We start from the raw sequence: 20,064 nt of genomic DNA, 5'->3' as shown, positions 1-20,064 counted from the left end.
ACGTCCATATGAGAGAAGAGAAGGGTCTTACTGGCTTTAAGCAGGATTTCAGTTGCTTGCTGCTGAACTCGGTCTCTGGCTGCCTCCAGTTCACACTCGGCTTCCTTCTGACGGATCTCCACAATTTCGGAGTTCTGGGTCACCTCGTCCAGCTGCTTGGTTAAGTCCTGCAGAGGAGTCAAATCAACACAGAATAGAGGAGAAGAAAGAAAACTCTGTTAACACATACAATACAGTAGAGCGGGTCAGCCATGAGAAACATTACATAGAACGGAACAAAGTGACCAGACCTCTGTTTAGGTGAACTGATGATGTGCATCCCTGTCAATCAACAAATCAAATTATAGTGAAAGGACAGTAACTTTAGATTTTGGCATTGAAAATAAAACTGAACTGCAAAAAAGGAAACATTGGCATTGAAGGTATGCAGGTATTTTGATTAGTCATACTTAAAAAAAAAGAAAAAGTACAAAGCATCCTTTATGCAGTTATTGGCGTGTGACAGAAAGGGTTAATTTTACGAAAAAAAGCAGTAAATGAAACTTGAGTAAACAAAAAAAATAGGATATGTTTAATATAAACATATAAAATATGTTTAAATTTTATAATTTTGTTGAAATTGCATAAATTGTAGCTCTATAATCTGAAGCCAACAGTGAGTTTTCAGACCACTTTTGGCACGATTGGCAAGAAAGAAGCATATTGGTAGCATATTACTAATACGGAGGATCAAGAATGTAAATGCTGACTGCTGCTCCATTAATAAGAACTAGACTGCAGGGAGGGATTTGACAGACAGACACACACAATCAAACTCAGTACAGTAACTGTGTGATTTAGCACTCTGCAGGAACTCATGAGGGGCAATTTCACATCATTCAATCCTATCAAACGGCCTGCTTCAAACTTAATTACAGCTGCTACGGCTAAGACAAAGAAACCTCAGTGTGATAATAACCACTGATGAGTCAGACACAAATTAGATGTGATGTGTGTGATCATGTGTGTGTGTGTCCCAATTTCCCTGTTAAGCCCAAAGCAGGTAGCCGGACTTTGTGACCACTAGGTTGAGATAAGACATCCATAATTTGTCCGTCTCATACATCTTTGTGAAAAAAAAGACCTGAAGGGTTACAATTTTTTCCGAAAGCGAGGACATTGTTGTCCCGTCCTTACTTTTTCAAAAGGCTGTTTGAGGGATAGGACTTGATTTCAGGTTTAAGGTTCAAAACAGGGTAAAGGGCAGGGTTGGGGTTATGCAAGTTGTTATTAACATATAACGGTATATAAGGTATATAAGGTTAAGATTAGGGCAATACGAGTCCTCACAAGTGCAGTGTTTGAATATGTGTGTCTGTGTGTTGTATGTCTCTATGTAGGGACCAATGTGGGCTTTAGATCTTAAGAGGCAGGGCCATTTCGGTCCCCACAACTTCAAATGGCTGTTTGATGGTTCCGACTTGGTTTTAGGAGTGAGTTAGTAGTAGAATTAAGTTAAAGTTTGGGTAAAAATTTGGTTACCCATTTCATTGTGATTGTTAAAGTTATGATGTGTAACTGTACGTTAAGTGAGTACCAATTGAGTTTTACAGTGCAGATGTTCAAACCTCACTTCTTCAATTCAATCTTCTGATTGTGCGCGTGTGTGTGTGTGTGTGTGTGTGTATGTGTGTGTGTGTGTGTGTGTGTGTGTGTCTGCTGAAGGAGCTGGAGGAAATGTAAAAATAGTCTAAAAGGTAAATTAATTGCATCTCTCTTGATTTATCTGGGCTAAAAGAGGAATCCCATTGTTGCCGACATCTAGTCATTACCTCTGATTCACCCGTAATTATCATATTTAAACAGTAAAATAAATCACACACACACACACACACACACACACACACACACACACACACACACACACCCCTCACTTCTGTCAATCACCCTTATTGGACATGGCTGACTCCTGCATTGCCATTTAAATATTAAAAGGCCTTGAAAACTGTGCTTTAGATGATTTATTGTTTCATCCTGCTAAAAGCTTCCACCAACCAGTCCAGATAGGCTTTACCTGAGAGTGAAGTATTTAGTCCAAAGACAGTGACAGTAGCAATTTAACATAGCTTCTGTGGAGTATTTCACTTGGGGGATGATTTGTAATTTTTGGCGTGCATATTCCTATAGAAGCTTGTGAACAGTCGCGATTAATTAGGTCTGTCTCTGTTACTCCAAGCCATCATTTGCTTGCGTTTCTCTGGAGATTTGCCTACTAAATCATAAGCTAAAAGGAGGATGACAGAAAACTCTCAAGCACGAAGCTGTAGCATCCTGACACCTAACTACAAGTTATTTCGACCGGCGTTAAGTTGATATTTTGATGCTACTATTTCTACACATGAAGTACATTTTGATTTGGTGCAACATTTTAATTTTCCAGAGTGAAAAGAAACTTAGTGAGGAGAGTCTAAAATGTCACTCTGTTTGAGCAAAATGCTACCTTATGGAAACTAAATGATTACTAACTACAGGCAAAATGTGACATATGTATTTTCAAGATCAAAACAAAGAATAAAAAATCTGCTGTGAGCTTAAAGTTAAAATTAAAATATATTATCTCACAACAGGAGTTGAAGGATTACGAGATAAATTGATAGACTGAGGCTGAGATTATTGTGATTTTACCTTGGTAACAATACAAGAGATTTGTATTAGATATGTACTGCATGAAAGACTAAAAAAAAGACAGGATCAAATTAGATATCGGTTTTTCTGCCATGTATCAAATGAGAGTATCTAGGAGAGCTGTCAAGTGAAGTTGGTTTCAAGCTCTCTGCTCTGTTGCTCTGTTGTCGTTTCTTTATCTGGGTTACAGTTAATTGAATCTGAAAACAAATGAAATTATTAACTCCAGGCACACCAACCACTGCTGACCTTGATCGTATTCTTAGTATAGCTTAGAAAAGAGAGGGGGGGGTGGGGCTTCCTGTCTTCTGTGCAATCAGTGATAATTTCACACAAACTTCACAGAATATCATAACAACAAAACAGACCTACTTAACCAATTCCCCCCGAGCACATGTCAACTTTATTTTTAACGGTGGAGATAATATCTTGTGAGTCTACTTCCAAAGGCCTTACAGAACTCAGAAAGAAGAACAATGAACACAGCACTGCTATTTTTGCCCTACACAAAAAGGCACTCATTACTGTCGGAATGGTAGGGTGCAGGGGAATGGTACCACACTTGGCCCAGCTGATGAATTTCTCCAAAAAATATACTAAACGGCATCAAAAAAGCCAAAGATTTGGGACGAAAGACTTGGAAACTACATGAAATACTAGGGCTGCAACAACGAATCGATAAAATTCGATTACTAAAAAAGTTGGCAACGAATTTAATTATCGATTCGTTGTGTCACGCAACTATTAGGCAACCTAGTCGCGGAGATAAAAAAAAAAATTGAGTTGAGGGGCAGAGCGGAGCAGCGAAAGAAAAGAAAAAAAGAGCAGAGCGGGGGTAGAGGAAATACGGAGAGAGACCGGAGAGACCCGTAACGTTGTTCTGAAACACTCGGCGGAGGCAGAGAAATCAGTACGACCCAAGTCATCCAAGGTGTGGGAGCATTTCACACTAAATAAATCAAAAACGTGTTAATTGCAAGATAAGCAAAAGCGACACGGCATGGCACGGGCGCACCACGGTGATGAGTCAGCCCCTAAAACGTAGACATGTTGGAGTCCTTGATGAGGAGGAAGGGAGTTCAACAGCAGGGTAAAGTCACTACACTATCCTACTTCTGTTCCGGTCTGAAGGGAGGAACGTACCGTCCCTCCAGTAGCTCTTCTGGTGCTGCTGTTTACTCGTTATCCAGCAGACTAGCATGACAAGCTAGCGTTAGCTCGGTAATAACAGTAATAAAGCAGGGGTGTATACTTTGCAAGACTAAAGACACTGTTTTATTCACTCGCCTTTTTTGGCCCATTAATCTGTTGTCATGTATATATTATGTGCTTTGTCCCATATCAGTTATTGTTGACAAATATAATAGTGTGTGGTGTATAAACGAACTTAACTTGCACTTACTACAATGATGGTAATAATTTAATGAATAAGTGTCTGTCTGTCTGTCTGTCTGTCTGTGTGTCTTGTCTGTATCTGCTATTTGGGTTACTTACCTTTACACAACTATTAACTAAAACAACAAGTATGTATGTATTGAGTTGATGTAAATTAATGCTTTTTTTTATCCGATTCATCGAAAAAATAATTGACAGATTAATCGATTATTAAAATAATCGTTAGTTGCAGCCCTATGAAATACTATCATTTAGATTCAACACGCAGGTGGGTTTTGGCACAGCAGACCGAGTTAAGAATACCTAATAATTAACAAAGTAGGGCTCACAATAAAAGAGTTAGAGCACATGTGAACAATGTTTCGATCATTTCATCTTCATCAGGTTTACCAGCAACCAAAAAAGTTATGTTTACATTTATTATTTCATACCAAAACATACTGTGTGTATCTTTGAGGTCTAACAAACACGTTAAGGGCATTTCCTTCTCACAAAACATTTGCAAACCTATTTATTTTAATATTTATTTTATATTCAGCACTGTTTACATCCATGTTCCACTGTCTCCTTTATCAAAATGTAAGCTGGACTTCTTTGGCTCTAAGAAGGGAGCAGCACTGCATTTTATTTATTTACAAAGCCTTGCCTGTATATTTAAAAAGCTTTCTGAATTTTAAACCATATCACTATGGCACTCGCACTAGGGATTCCTTGGTCCTAAATATTCCATTTGTTAGGACAGAATTAGGAAAAACTGCATTTGAGTATTAAGATCCATATAAATGGAATAACTTATAACAGCCTGATTCCATTTAATCACTTTCAATTTCTTCTTTATGAGTCCATGAATGTTAACATTCTGTAATTGTTTTGTGTGTGTAATGTGTATTGCAACTGTATATTATATATTAATTACTATGTTCGGTAATTTTTATATGTAATGTAATTTTATGTGGCATGTAATCAGGGCATCATTGGAAATGAGAGCTTGTATATATATATATATATATATATATATATATCTGAGTGTGTGTGTGTGTGTGCGCGCGTGTGTTTTCGTGCTTGCAGTCTTCCTCTTCACTGCCTTTGCTGATGCAGGGTTAGGTTTTTCTGCTTTTCATCAGCGGAAAAGAGTGAAACTGGTGGCTGGAATGTGTATTTTCTTGTCTGTGTGCTTGCATATGTGCATGATACAAACAAAAGGTGGACTCTCTCTTTAAAACATTGCTCCATAGTGCTACTACTGTAGCTGTCAAAAACTCTGCAGGGTACCTCTAAGGTATATACTGTATTTGAGGTACATAATAGAAATGGCTGTTGTTTGTCTTTGTCATGTATAAAATTGACATAGAAAAAGCCATTGGAAAGGAACTCAATGAAAGGCAACAGATGTGTTTGACTTTTCACCTCAAAAAAATCTCCCAAAGCATGGTCAAAGTGTACTCCAACTGCCAACTGCACTACCAACTTTTACAGTGATAGCGATAAAATAAAATCTGGATATTTAATATCTGGACAGAGGTTAATGTCAGAAATAAATAGATAGTTTGTTAAATATCCACTTTTTGTAACTTAATCTGTGAAGTGAAGTATTAAAACCCTCAGAGGTCTTAGCCCTTTTTTTCTATCTTTTGTTTGCCTGGTCTCCTTGTGTAATAATGCTTGTATAACCTCAACCCTGTTATGCACAATCAAGTTATTTACATAATGTCTTTCAGGAGAACCTGGGCGATCAGGATATACATGCTGCAGGGATGTCATATGAATGAGAAATTAAATCTCACAGAGAACAATAATGGCCAAGACTATTGGCTTTTGAAAAGTGTTCATCTACAGTAGGTGTTGGCAATCAGGGGAAACCGAAATAAACTCTGTAACTAAGAAAAATATAAAACAATTATTTTTGTTCCCATAAAAGTCCATACGCTTTTATCCAAAAAAAGTTAGTTGTGTCATCTTCAATGTATTATCTGTCTGCTATTTGACATCAGTAAGCCAAATCACACTCATTTCAGCCTGCAGGCTTCACTCTGCCGTCTCTGCCAGGTCTCTGTATCCTCCAAATACACAGACACAGCCGTATATAAGGCCCTCCTCTCAGGGCTCTCTATTCGCTAAGCAAACTCTTTGAGCACATTACTTCATGTGATTGGTCAACAAAATTTCTCAAAACAATCATGGCTGCTGGCTAACAAAAAAATAGATCGCTGTTTGGTACAAAACACAGAAAATAGCCGTTCTATCGTGGATTTATCGCTCTGGAATTGCGTGCATAGTCTCCGCATAGTCTCCGCATAGTCTCCGCATAGTCTCCGCATAGTCTCCGAAAAGTCTCCGAAAAGTCTCCTTCTTCACGGCCGGATTTCTAAGCTTCTGGGAAGGCTATGAAGACACAGAAGAGGTCTCTGGAAAGGGCTAGCGCTGCGGCGAGACGATCGGTCCAAATGTCGCAAAGCAAACAGAACATACGCACAAGTATTGTTATGTTACAAAGACACTGTAATTCCACGATGATTTAAAAAAGCTTCTGGATGGGCTACAATTGTTAGACGGTTTCGTTAAAACGGACGATTTCTCTGCTTCTAAACAAAAAAATGTATATTAATATTTTAACCCATATAACCTTTTTTTTTTTTTTTTACATACCCATTTCATCATCTATAACAGAGGACACATGTAGTAGGCTGTCCATAAAAAACTGCATCTGAATATGGCCAATCATAGACTTTATTCAATTAAATTACAGGATGTTCTGGTCCTGTTTCACTACCCCGTCTCGGCTTTATAGTCCACTTCAGACTAGGGTTGGGTACCGAAAGCGGTACTTTTTTGGCTAGCGACCGAATTACATCGGCGCAACAGAGGACCGAATCCCACGGTCTGACGGAGCTAAACTACGTCAACTCGGCAGTTTGTTAAAGTCACAGCGTGTCACGGCAGTTGTCGTTACACTTTTCAAAACTCTGCAATATAATATGATTGGCAAGCTGAAAGCGGTTGCGGTGCAGTTACACTTCCTCTGGGCCAGGCAGGCAGTGTTCTCTATGCCCTGTTGACTGACTGACAGGCTGGAGGTTGTAAGGCAAGGCAACTTTATTTCTATAGCACATTTCAGCAGCAAGGCAATTAAACGTGCTTTACATAAAACCCTAAAGGGCAGTTAAAAGAGATAGGAAATATAAACAGGCTAAAAAAAGAATAAGATACAAATACAAGAATAAAAGTTCCAGTGCAGTGTGAGAAAAGAAAGTATTTGATTGAATAGGTTTGTTGGGATGGGTATGGAAGGGGAGAGGGAATTGTTTTATTTTGTGTGGTATGTAAATTATTCTAAATAAATAACAAAATGTTCTAAGTAAATAGGATAAATAGGTTTGGAATTATTTTTACAACTGAAATAATTTTCTTGTTATTACAGTGGGAAAGTCCCAAAAAAAAGTTACCGTTGGGTACCCAACCCTAGTTCAGACTCACCTTGACGTTGCTCTCAGCGGTGGTGAGTGACGCCTGAAGCTTGTGGGACTTCTCCCGGTTTTCCCGAGCTTCTTCCGTTACCCTGACTAACTCGGCCCTTAGTTTTCCCAGGGTCTTCTGGAGCGCCGCCTCCTGAGTCTGAAACTCCCGCCGCAGCTCGGACTCGGTGCGTTTCCACGCCAACAGGTTGTCGGCAGTCAGCTGCTGAGTTCTCTTCATGGCCTCCAGCTCGCGCTCGTAAAAGGCCTGAGCCTGGGGACGGACAGACTGGTGTGAAAAAAACAACCTCAATCCAAACAGATTAATGGAAGCTTCGAGCATTAACACAACTATTTTTACCTCTTTTTTTTTTTTTTTTTTTTCATCAAATTGGGATGCAATTAAAAAACATTACGGTCGGCTTGAAAAGCTTTCTCATCAAAATGTAATCACATGCGAAAAATGAAGTGAAAGTTGAAGCCAAAATGTCTTGGCTGACAGTGTTCAATGTCAATGAGCAGGTTTTTTACTGAAATGAATAGCTTCTAAATGCACTTAAATTGTGCCATTCTGCTTTTGCTGTACATGAATCTGCAGATCACAGCCTTCACTTTCAGCAAGGTCAACATAAAAATGCCAATAAATGTAATTTCTGTTCTTTTTAAACCATGACTTACTTTCGAGCTTATTTCACTTTTACCAACACCTTAAGTGTTTCTTAATTGTAATGTTCAAACAATTCAAGCAATTCCAGATAACACATTAACATGACAGCATTAACGTACCCCTTAGAGCTTTGGACAATGTGTTTTGCTGTACAAAAGGATATTAACAGGACTGTTTTAAAAAGTAATTCAATTATATTGTCATCATTCTATATAACAAAAGTTGAATTTCAGTGACTTTCAGGGTTTAGGAAAGTATTAAAATTCAGAAAACAGGAGCAAAATGTGAAGCTTGAGGTTTGTGGCCTCAAATGAATAGCCATTCTCACCTCAAAATATTAAAAACAGCATTTGCATAAATAGATGCACATTTGTTGACATTTATAATCTGATACTGCACAGGACAGATTCCACCATCATGCACTTATTAAGTTAACAAATACAGGCATTTACTAAATAATGTATTTATACCATTGCATAGCTGTACCTAAAGCCTGATACTCCCCTTAGGGCTGGGCAATATATCAATATTATATTGATATTGTGATATGAGATTAGACATCACCTTATTTTTCTGATATTGTAATATCGTTATATGGTAAGGGTTGTCTTTTCCTGGTTTTCAAGGCTGCATTACGGTAAAGCGATGTCATTTTGTGAACTGACCAGACTGTTCTAGATGTTCTATTATTTGTCTTTAACTACTTAGTCATCATTTTCACACTTTTAATGATTACTTATCTAAAATCTAATTGTGAAAATATTTGTGAAAGCACCAATTGTCAACCCTACCATATCGTTGCATTATCAACATTGAGGTATTTGGTCAAGAGTACTGTGATATCTGATTTTCTCCATACCGCCCAACTCCACCCAGAAAGCATCAGCCAGGTTGTTTGCAGTGTGTGCAAGCAGTCCTCTACAGTGGCTACAGTGCTATACCTTGCTGAGTTTGGCCTCGTATTCCTCCACCAGTCTCTTCTTGTCCTGTTTGAGCTCCTCCACTCGCTCCGTCAGGGACTCCACCTGTAACACATCAGCACAGCATGAGAAGGACAGCTCACGTTTGGAGCAACAACAAAAAAAAGACTTAATGGTCCTGCTCCACGCCCTGCTACGCCCTGCACTGCTACAGCTATTATTTTTCATTTCGTCATAGTTCTATTATCTTTATTGTGACTATATCTGTATATCTATATCAGTGTCTCGGTGTCCCAACCGGCAGTGGCAGACGGCCGCCCACCAAGAGCTTGGGTCTGTTTGAGGTTTTTACCTGTTAAAAGTAAAGTCTTTGTAAATTATAGTGTGGTCTAGACCTACTCTATCTGTAAAGTGTCCTGAGATAACTCCTGTTATGATTTGACACTATAAATTGATTCGGCGTAGAGAGATTCAAATACTTCAACATGTGTACAGTGTTTTCTCCCACTGAGAGAATGGCAGGGACCTTACAGAATAGATATTTATTAATTTTACAGGGACATTGAAATTTGGGTGCGTTGCTCTTAAGAGTCAGTTTTGCAACAACAAAAAATACAATGAAAAAATATAAAGCTATATAAATATAAAATAAAATCAAAAAATATATAAAATAGAAGAACAATATAAAGACACAACAGTTGTAAGATGAAGTTGAAATTGTACATACACTGTATAAAAACTTGTGAATTATTGGTCCTGAGATTTTTCATGTTGTTAGATAAAACAGAAAGAGTTTGAGTTGATGTAGCAGGTTGATTCACTGACAGTTAATAATGTAGTAATCACCGCTGTCACCCTTTCTTCTGATTCTTCTCTGTTGTAATTTAGTTTGTTGCTTTGGCTTTCATTTTCTGCTCTACTTTCGCAGTAGTGAGTGTGTTACCTCGGCTTTATGGAGCTGCCCCAGTTTCTCCTGGTCTTTACTGTAGTTTGCGTTCTGACTCTGGTGGCTGCGGAGGAGCTCCTGGACCTCCTGTCTGTGCTGGGCCTTCAGCTCCTCCAGCACGGCCCTCTTCTCCTGCTCAAACTGGGTCTGGGCCTGGCTGAACGTACGCAGCTTCTCCTCAAAGGACCGCCGCATCTCCTCCACCTCCCTCGACATGGACACCACGCGCTGCGTGTGCTGCCAAAGAAGACAGGAATGAACGACTGAGCTAACAGGAGGAATTACAGATACAGGTTTGTAGTAGAGAATTTTTCTGATACCGATACCAGTATCGGAAAAGCCTCCGATACTGGCTAAAATTCAGAAAGTAATGGAGTTTAAGCACAGATCCTATACCGACTTTAAAGTAGTTTACTTATGTTATTTTTCCGTTATGACTGACTGTCAAACTGGGAAAAAAAAGAAGGTTATGTGGCATTCATTGTTTGTGTTTGTTCATGTTTCACAAAAAGTTAATCCTGAGCCAGGCTGCACAACCAAGACATAAATCATATCACATCCACACAGGGAAAGTAGTATACAGCTGTTAAAACATAATAAAAAATATATGACACACTATTGGATCAGTACTCGGTATCGGCCCATATGTAAGTTCAGGTATCGGAATCGGGAAGCAAAAAAATGGTATCCGACTATCTCTACTAGGGCTGTGCAATTAATCAAAATTTGTATCGCAATTATGATTTGGGCTCCTAATGATCACAAAAACAGTAATTACATTTTGCAAGTAAACTCTTATTTTGTAACAATTAGCATTAAAAACCAGCAATCCCACTAAACAGAAAGCCACCATCTGAACAGTAAGAAGTTCACTTATAAAACAGGGTCCAAGTATAACAAAAGACATCATATAGCACTTTCATAAAGGAACATTTTCATGAAGGAGGCAAAGCAAATATTAAAACATCCCTCGGGGCCACAGCACATACACAGATTAACGCCTTTCATTTAATTTGCCTGCACGGTCTGAAATAAGAAAATTTCATTTACAAAGGCAGCAGATAATTACACAATCAGCAACTCACGCTAACTACTAGGTGCAATTTGTACCTGAAAACACAAGCTCAAAAGCTTCACTCGAAAGATGAATTTTGTGCAACACAGAGCCCTAAATCAGCTCTGGAATCAAACAACGGGAGAATTTTCGGATACTGAAATTGAACTACTGATAAATGAAGTAACAGACACACAAGCTGACATTCATCAGTAACAACTCCTACAACAACTCTAGTACGAACACTCCTTTGCATGAGCCTTAGTGGCTGCATGTTCTTTCTTTGTGTGTCACTCAAAATTATACACCCACCCATCCATCCATCCACCCACCCATCCATCCATCCACCCATCCACCCATTTGTTTCCATCCCTTACCTTGTCTCGAACACAGAGCTGCACATCCTCTACCCTCTTTTTTTATATAAATCGATATAATAATGTCATCCATCTGTCAACTACTGTATCGATTTATAACAATGCTCACTGTCCATACACACACGCACACAAGGAAAAGGTCATACACACTGGCTGACTTATATACTGTAAGTGCATACATGAATAAGGCAGAAGCGTGGTACTCCTCTGCCTCTTACCACAGGAAAACAAGGAGGGCTGTGTTCAATTATACGATCATTATAGTATTAAGTGGGAGTTCAGTATCTCGTAAGGTAGAATCATGCAAAAGTATTGCTGCTGTTGTTAGCACTGTTAATATACAGAGAGATTTAGAAAGGTCATTAATACTCTGAGGACGAAAGACACACTTGTTTGACAAAACTCCTACTTAAAAAGCGATATTACAAAATTTCATTTCAGACATTTATCCACTATGTTTTATCATATATGGCACTACTTTGTGAACCTAAAGACTTTGGTGAACTCATTTCAAGCACCAAAACAATTTGTACAACACATCATAACTTAAGGCTTGATTTCAAAAGAGATTTGAGGAATTTCAAAAATGCCCTTAGACTTCAGAGGGTTAACAGACACATACCATTCAGAAACAAGTGTTTTCCATGGGCGTGGTATAAAGGAACAAAAAGGTACAAAATATAACAAACAGAACTGTTGACAAAACTGATTTACACTTAGTCACTTTGTGTGTTTTTGGATGATTGGATAGCTCATCAAAGTAAGCCAAGTTTAAATGCATCCAAGAAGCATTTGAGGCAGATTGAAATTCAGATGTTCAAACCCCCTTGGGAGGCTGTGTGGAACATGTGTACGTTTAAAAGTAGTTGTAGTCGTTCAACAGAAAACTTAGATTGGACAGATAGTCTAGCTTGCTGTCTGGATTTCCCCTGCAGAGATCTGAGCAGCAGTTAACCATAGTCAGAAATCCACCAGAGTTCAAAATGCCAACACAAAGAAAGTGGAAGGTAATGGACATCCGGCGGCATCGGAACAATCCCATAAATTAAAAGTTGTCTGATATAGACTACTACTACTACTACTACTACTACTACTACTACTACTACTACTACTACTACTCATAACACTGGTGATGCTCACAGGCAAGAGAGACTCTCCAGCCTCACAACAGGAGACAGAAACAGACATTAGAACTGATTACCTGCAGCTGTGACTGCAGCATCATTAGGGGTGGGAATCACCAGAGGCCTTACAATACGATATCATCACGATACTTATGTCACGATACAATATTATTGCAATTTAAAAAATATTGCAATATTCTGCGATATAGTGCAATTTATTACCTTTTTTCCAACTTCAAATTTTTCCAATGATGTCCCCAAAAGAAAACTTTGTCAACATCTGTTTTATCTAAAAAGATACATTTCTCTGTTTGTTCATCTCACTTCAATTTTATTGCTGCAAAATGGGATTGTAAGCAGACAGACTGACCAACACATATATAATAAAAGATCGATACTTGGCGTCTGTGTATCGATACAGTATTGCCACGGAAAATATTGCGATACTATGCTGTATCGATTTTTTCCTCCAGCCCTAAGCATCATGCCGGGCAACACTGCCTCTTCACACACACACCCACACACACACACACACACACACACACACACACACACAATTCCTCGGTCTACCTGAGCCTCAGTGCAAAGCTGCATGTCCTCCACCCTCTGACGGTAGCTCTCGAACTCAGCCAGCGCCTGTCTCTTCATCCTCTCGTGGAGCTCCATGGACTCCTCCAGAGACTGGATCCGCCTCTTCAGGTCCATTTCATCGCTGATCTTACTCTTGTACTGTGGATATCATAATGAAACGTATTTGGAATCTGCAGCTGATTGTGCACCACAGCACACATACAATCATGTGGAACACATGTGCCAGATGTTGTAGACTGAAATGCAGTAGCTGGTGAGAAAAGAGCAAAAATTTTCAATGTTGCAATGTAGGGCCGCAACTGAACATTATTTTCTTAGCCGATTAATAATTAATAAGCCCAATAAGACGTCGTCAAATGTTTTGTTTTATCCCCAACTTAAAGATATGTGAAGAGACTAGAAAATACAATAACTGACTCAAACTGATTAATCGTTTGTCAAAATAGTTGGTGATTAATTTAATAGCTGGCAACTAATTGATTAATCTTTGCAGTTCTATTGCAATGTGAAATAATCCTCAATATACCAAACTTTATTAACATCGATGAACATTTTTTACGTATTCTTTTAACAAATAAGCTACAGTAACAAACAGGACAGAACATATAATAATAATAATAATAATAATAATAATAATAAATGTTTAGTCTCCTTGGTATCAGTAATAAGTAATAAAAAAACAACATGGATTCTGAATTCGTAAACAGACTTTAGATTTGGCCTTGAATTAGCTCATTATGAAACTCAAATGAAAATTTTAATTAAAAGATTAAACAGGTACATTCAATTTAGTTCAGTGCTCTATATTTAATTCAAAGCACAACACTGAAACTTCCTTCCAGGCAGACTTTGCGAACACGTATAGCATGTAAATGTCTGTATGTATATGTTAAGCTGTTCGAGGTTAGACACTTTCCTCTTAGTGAAGCAAGTCATTCCTAGGATGAGGGATGACATATAGACCTCAATATTTAACATCCAGTTGATGGAATATTGATGAGTTCGTTTTGAGTGTGATCTCGGCTCCATGGCTCTCCAGTGGATCAGCTGCCATGTGATAGTGTGCAGCTGCTGTACAGGGGAAAACTGCAAGGGGGTAAGCGAGCATGTTATGGGGAGACTCTTAGGCTAACAAGCCATCACCTGCCCATAGCATTCCATTGACTCCCATTCATTTTGGCGTCACTTTGACAGTGAATAACTTTACATCTGAAGCATTTAAAGACTCTATTTGTCCGTTGTTTATTTCTAAAGAAACACGACAATGTATAAAAGGCTCCATTACCTTGTATCTCATGTTATGGCAGCAGTTTTTGTAAAAATAGGCTAACTGTCGCACAGTAGAGAAATTACCGTATAGTCAGGAGAAACTTGTTTCGACTCACATTATGTTAACTAGCATTTTAGTTAGCAATAATAAGCCTGTGCCCATGTTATTTCCTTACATATACCTACGCTCTCAGTATCTGCAAGATTGGGAATGATTGAGATTTCTCTTGGCACAGCTACCAGAAGACTTTCAGACAGGTTGCTCGCGATACGTCTCATCATGACTAGTCTCTCATTGCCAGACCTTCCTCCATAGCACTGCAAAGGAAGGTCTGGCAAGTCCACACAGCATTCCAGGATGGGAGAAAAACCTGCTCTGGTTTATTGGCATTTCTTTAAACCAATCACAATCGTCTTGGGCGGCACTAAGCGCTGAGCGGAGCCACGGTGCCGCTGCAAAATAGCCTCGGAAAGGAACTTGTTATGGTGGAATGTGTACGTTCAAAGGTTGTTTCAGTCGTGCAACAGAAAACTCAGATTGGACAGATAGTCTTGCTAGCTGTCTGGATTAACCCTGCAGAGATCTGAGGAGCAGTTAACCATAGTCCTCAGAAATCCAGAGTTTAAATTACAACACAAAGAAAAAGGAAGGTAACGGGACATCCGAAAAGAGTGACATCTGGCGGAATTTCCGGCAGAACGAGAGCAATCCCGGAAGTGGAACGTCATGGATATAGACTACATCTTGACTGACTGACCTGAATGTGAGTTTGGGTCTAAAGCAGAGGTGTCAAACTCAATTTCACTACGGGCCACACTGGAAACTAAGAATGACATCAAGGGCCGGACATGTTTAGTTTATTCACATGCTTTTATTTCATCGAAAAAGTCAAAGATCTTTTACTAGATTATTGCGTGTCTAATGTAGTGTTCTCACTTACAGTTTGGTCCACATAAAGAAAAGCCCCCAAAACATCAGGATTTGTGGCAAAAACATCAGAAAAAAAGGCACCAAAAGCATCTGCAAAAGTGACAAAAACTTTAGAAAAAGCTACAAAAACTAGACGGGCCAAAATGTATTGTGAACCTATCTGCAAGTGGCCGGATTTGGCCCGCGTGCCTGGAGTTTGACACGTGTGGTCTAAAGAGTCCCTTCGGCTGTCTTAAATCAATAGTTGAAAACAAATCAAAGCCCACTCAAGCCCACTTATTAATCTATTCAACCAATAGAAGTTATTAATAACTCATGAGCTGCCAATCATTCTAAAAACATACGATATGCAATATGCATTTACCTATTCCTCCCTGGAAGCTGCAATTGATTACTTTACTTATTTAAATGTTCAAACACCGACAAAATGGCTGTATCTCTTCACTTTATATATCTTCAAGTCAGGTCCCTTATATCGATGGTACCCTGCGTCTTTCTTACATTTTAACTGCATATCCACATGGAGAAAGTACACTTTCTTCTCATTTCTTATCAACATAGGACATAGGTCCAAATCTTCACTGGTTTCACACGATTTGAATGGATTCAATATCTCGATGCATCATGATGCGTTACCTCCTTTCATCAACAAATTCAAGCAGTCAGATATATGTGAACATCAGTAGGCAATAATTGATTGTGGTCTGTCACTACATTGATGCAGAATCGTCCAGGTCGGCATCGCAATGCACCGATGCAATGATTAATTTCATCCCTAAAGACCCCTAATTGGACATAAGATATAACTCAGAGAAAAATTAACTTCATTTAAAAGATAGACGTAAGACATTGTCTTACTGATAAAATAAATTACATTAAATGTAAAGACCTGTAGTATCTTCTCTCTGGTCTCTGACAGAATCTGCTGCACCTCCTCTTCGTGGGCCTCCTTCAGGGTGGAGATGGCCGCCTCGTGTTCGTCGTTTTTTGTGTTCAGTGCGTAGATAACCTTCAACAGAGAGGAGAGAAACCCATTAGCTGTTAGACATAATTATAACCAGGAGTTGTTTCGGTATCAAAAGCTGGTGGTAGACCGACGGCATCTCTCACAGCTCAGGGTTTACCAGCGTGGACTGTGTTAGGACTGCTGCGTTCGATATATTTTGATCAAAAATTCAGACTACAAATGGAACATCAGAACATCAAAGCAGGAGGGAAATAAGAAGATGAAAGGAAGGTTGATACTGATGCTAACGCCCATTAAATGTATTCTTTGTAGGATAGAAAAGCTTCTCCAAGTTCGTTACTGAAAACAATCAGATAGATAGATAGAGAGATAGATAGAGATAGAGAGATAGATAGAGAGATAGATAGATAGATAGATAGATAGATAGAGATAGAGAGATAGATAGATAGATAGATAGTCTGTCACAAGCCGTGACAGAAACTTTCCTTCAACAGGCTCATTTAACAAACACACATATCAAAACAAAGACATAATGACTTCTATTTGTGTGCAATTGCTTGTTCTGTACTGAAGGTAGGGTTAGGATTTAAAATATGCACTATCAACACCAAAAATACTTCTGGAGGTGCTTAATATTTGGCTACATTTGTGCAAAGATGTAAACAATTCCATTGTTGTTGGCCAATGCCATAAAAACACTTGCAACACTTGACATTCATTATTTATTTAAAACATTTCTAAATAAGCTTACAGATTAAATGCAATGACAGCAGAGTACAGAAATGCTAATTGCTGCCCTATTATAGTTTTTGTAATGCTATTGCATTGCAAATGAGCTGTGGTATATAGCTGGTACACAGCTGCATGCAGTATATGCTGTGAAAACCTTCCAGTGCATGTCTGGACGTTTCCAAGATTAGCTCAGAAGCCTCGGTGATGCCCAACAATTACGAATTACAGATCGGTTGATGCCGGGGATAAAAATAACACAAACTGTTGTGCATGAGATTGACCTTTAAATCTGTCCTAAAAATACATGCAGCCATCCAGTGAGCCATAATCTGACAGCGCAGTGATCCCCTGCTCCCAGGCAGCGAGAGAAAGAGAGAGATGGGTTTTACATTTCCACATGAAAAACCATGACACTCTCTTCCCCATGCTTCTCTCCCCGCAATGAGAAACCAAGCTATGTGTGGCCTCTTTGAAAAACCAAGTCAATAATTCAGACATTGAACTGTGCGATGGTGCTAAAGGAGCCTCTGTTTACTCTGGACCAAAGTCCGTCAAAACAATTAGGAAAGTGCAGAGAAAAAGTGGAGAGAAAAGAAGGGCAAAAGCTTTCTTTGAAACTATGACATTCACTTGTTATGCTTTGCCAGGCAGGGGTGATTCCAGTATTTTTTAAGTGGGGTGGCACAGGGGGGGACCAATAATCAGTAAGGGGGGAATACAGCATAGAAAATATGCTTAGAAATATAGGAAGTATTTGATAGGATAGAACACAATGTGATTATGCTATAAAAAAAAACATCACATCCATTATTAATTTCACTTGTTTTCATCTTAAACAAATTGTATATCCGAATACAGTACACATTTTCTATAGGCTCAGTCTGCCACTTTAAAAAAAATAATAATAATAATTCCCGTGCTGGTTCCATGGTATTAGAATTTTGGATAGTCATCATGTAAACATGAATTGGTCATGTGACAAGGGCTGGGAAGATTGGCAGAACAGGCAGCCCCCCCGTGTCCATCTTCTAGCCCCGCCCCTGTTCCTGTTGCCAGGTATCGCTGAGAGATGAAAGGATTTAGTTTGACAAGTTGTGGTGTTTCTTGAATTCTTATTTGTTTATTCTCCTCACACACACACCCAGCTGACAACCATAGAGCTCCACACAATAACAGAAACTAAGACACATTCATCAAAAAGGTACTCAGCCATGACAGTTATTCCCTCGTCTGATTTTACTGACCTCTTCTATGTGAATTTGATCAGCATCTTGTTTTTCTACCTTTATGCTGCATATTAAATATATATTGACATTTATATCATTTTTTTTTAATTGTTATTTGACTTTTACTTCAAGCCGAATGTGTTTTTCATATTTTCACTAATAACATATTTTTCTTTTCCTTCACCTTCCTTTGGGCAACAACTCAATATTATCACTTATTGTGAAACTAGACTTAGCTTTTAGCAGTTGGCTGTTAGCTTGACTGCTAGTTGTTGCTGATCAGTAACTCACTGAAAAAGAAACACTTTACTATTCTAACAACAAGAGTGTACAGCCACGCTAGCCACTCTGTGGGAGCCTGTACTTAGGCACTGCGCAGTGCTTTGAGCTAAATGCTAAAACCAGCATGCTAACATGCTAACTATGACAATGCTAACATGATGATGTTTAGTAGGTTAAATGTTTACCATGTTCACCATCTTGGTTTACCATGTTCATTGTGCTTAATTTAGCCAGTAAGCATACTAACACGCTACGCCCTATACTAAACTTTGCGCTAAACAAAGGTACAGCTCAGGCTTGGTTTTGCAGGTATTTGATTATGAACTAAAGCATTAGAATTAGCCTAAAGTTTTGACCTGATCATGGCGCTAAAGGAAATGTTTAGGAATCGCCTAATTTAATGTTAATGTTGTTAATGTTGTAACATTTTACTCAAAACCGTAAATTAACCTCATGGTGGCGCTAGAGGAAAAGTCAGAGGATCACCAAAGTCATTAGGAGTCATCCTCTGGGAAACATGAATGTCTGAGAAAACTTTCATTGAAAGCCATCCAACAGCTGTTGAAATATTCCAATCTGGACCAAAAGGCAGTGGACAGACAGACCAACATTTTGCGCATCTAGCAGAGCTAATAATTCACATACTGAGACGCTTTATTTATACAGGATCAAATCCCAAGTTTATTCCACAGGATTTCAAAATCTGTCCTTTCATTTGGACCTCTCATTTCAAGTCTCTTTCTCTGCTCTTTCAAATGAGGAATCCATCCAAGCTTAGAGGCACTCTGCAAGGAGCCAAATAAAGCTGAGAAAATTCAGTTTGCTTCAGAAGAAAAAGGTTTTTTTTCCTCTACACGTCTAAATTATTCAGGCAGCCCAGTCTCTCATCAGCTTAGGAAGTGAATGGAGCAGACGTAACCGTTAGAGGAGCTGAAATCTCCATCCCATCCCGAGAGTCATCAGCACACTTCTGCAGATGAAATTCACTAATCTAAATGCTGCGAGGTCTGCTGCTGACACACACACACACACACACACACACACACACACAAACACACACACACACACACACACACACACACACACACACACACACACACACACACACACACACACACACACACACACACACACACACACACACACACAAGCAGAGACTGTCGAGATCCTCATGAACCAATACACCCGCGTCCAAACTCATCAGCGTAATTTGCTTGTGTGTGTGTCAGTCAAATCCCAGGAAACAGACAATTGCTGTCTGAGAGACAAAGGCTGCCAATAATGTCATCATTGTCATCATGTGGGAACAACACATATTGGATCTCGCAAGCCAGCAATGTGACAAATCAGGTATTGTTTTAATGGGGGTTGCAGATATTAGCCAATATTTTTAGTCAATATCCACATTATTTGAATGTAACCTTATTTATCATCTGAATTTAGGTAAATAAATATTGCAATATTCTG

The 20,064-nt window shown here is 38.9% G+C and overlaps 1 protein-coding gene across 2 annotated transcripts in view; it reads right to left on the bottom strand.

Moving 5' to 3' along the window:
* fam184ab (family with sequence similarity 184 member Ab) overlaps positions 1–20,064 on the bottom strand; it is a 179,314-nt gene that overhangs the window by 95,479 nt on the left and 63,771 nt on the right. For both annotated transcript variants that reach the window (XM_028604891.1, XM_028604892.1), the window contains exons 2-7: positions 16,280–16,399; positions 13,170–13,328; positions 10,042–10,281; positions 9,120–9,203; positions 7,534–7,785; positions 32–167 (exon numbers count right to left, since the gene is read on the bottom strand). In XM_028604891.1, the coding sequence (XP_028460692.1) occupies positions 32–167; positions 7,534–7,785; positions 9,120–9,203; positions 10,042–10,281; positions 13,170–13,328; positions 16,280–16,399 (991 nt within the window). The remainder of the gene's footprint in view (positions 1–31; positions 168–7,533; positions 7,786–9,119; positions 9,204–10,041; positions 10,282–13,169; positions 13,329–16,279; positions 16,400–20,064) is intronic.

Source organism: Perca flavescens, chromosome 18 (assembly GCF_004354835.1).
Source record: "Perca flavescens isolate YP-PL-M2 chromosome 18, PFLA_1.0, whole genome shotgun sequence".
Lineage (NCBI taxonomy): Eukaryota > Metazoa > Chordata > Actinopteri > Perciformes > Percidae > Perca > Perca flavescens.
Note: the sequence above shows the minus strand (reverse complement) of the source record. Positions and strands in the feature narration are given on the sequence as shown.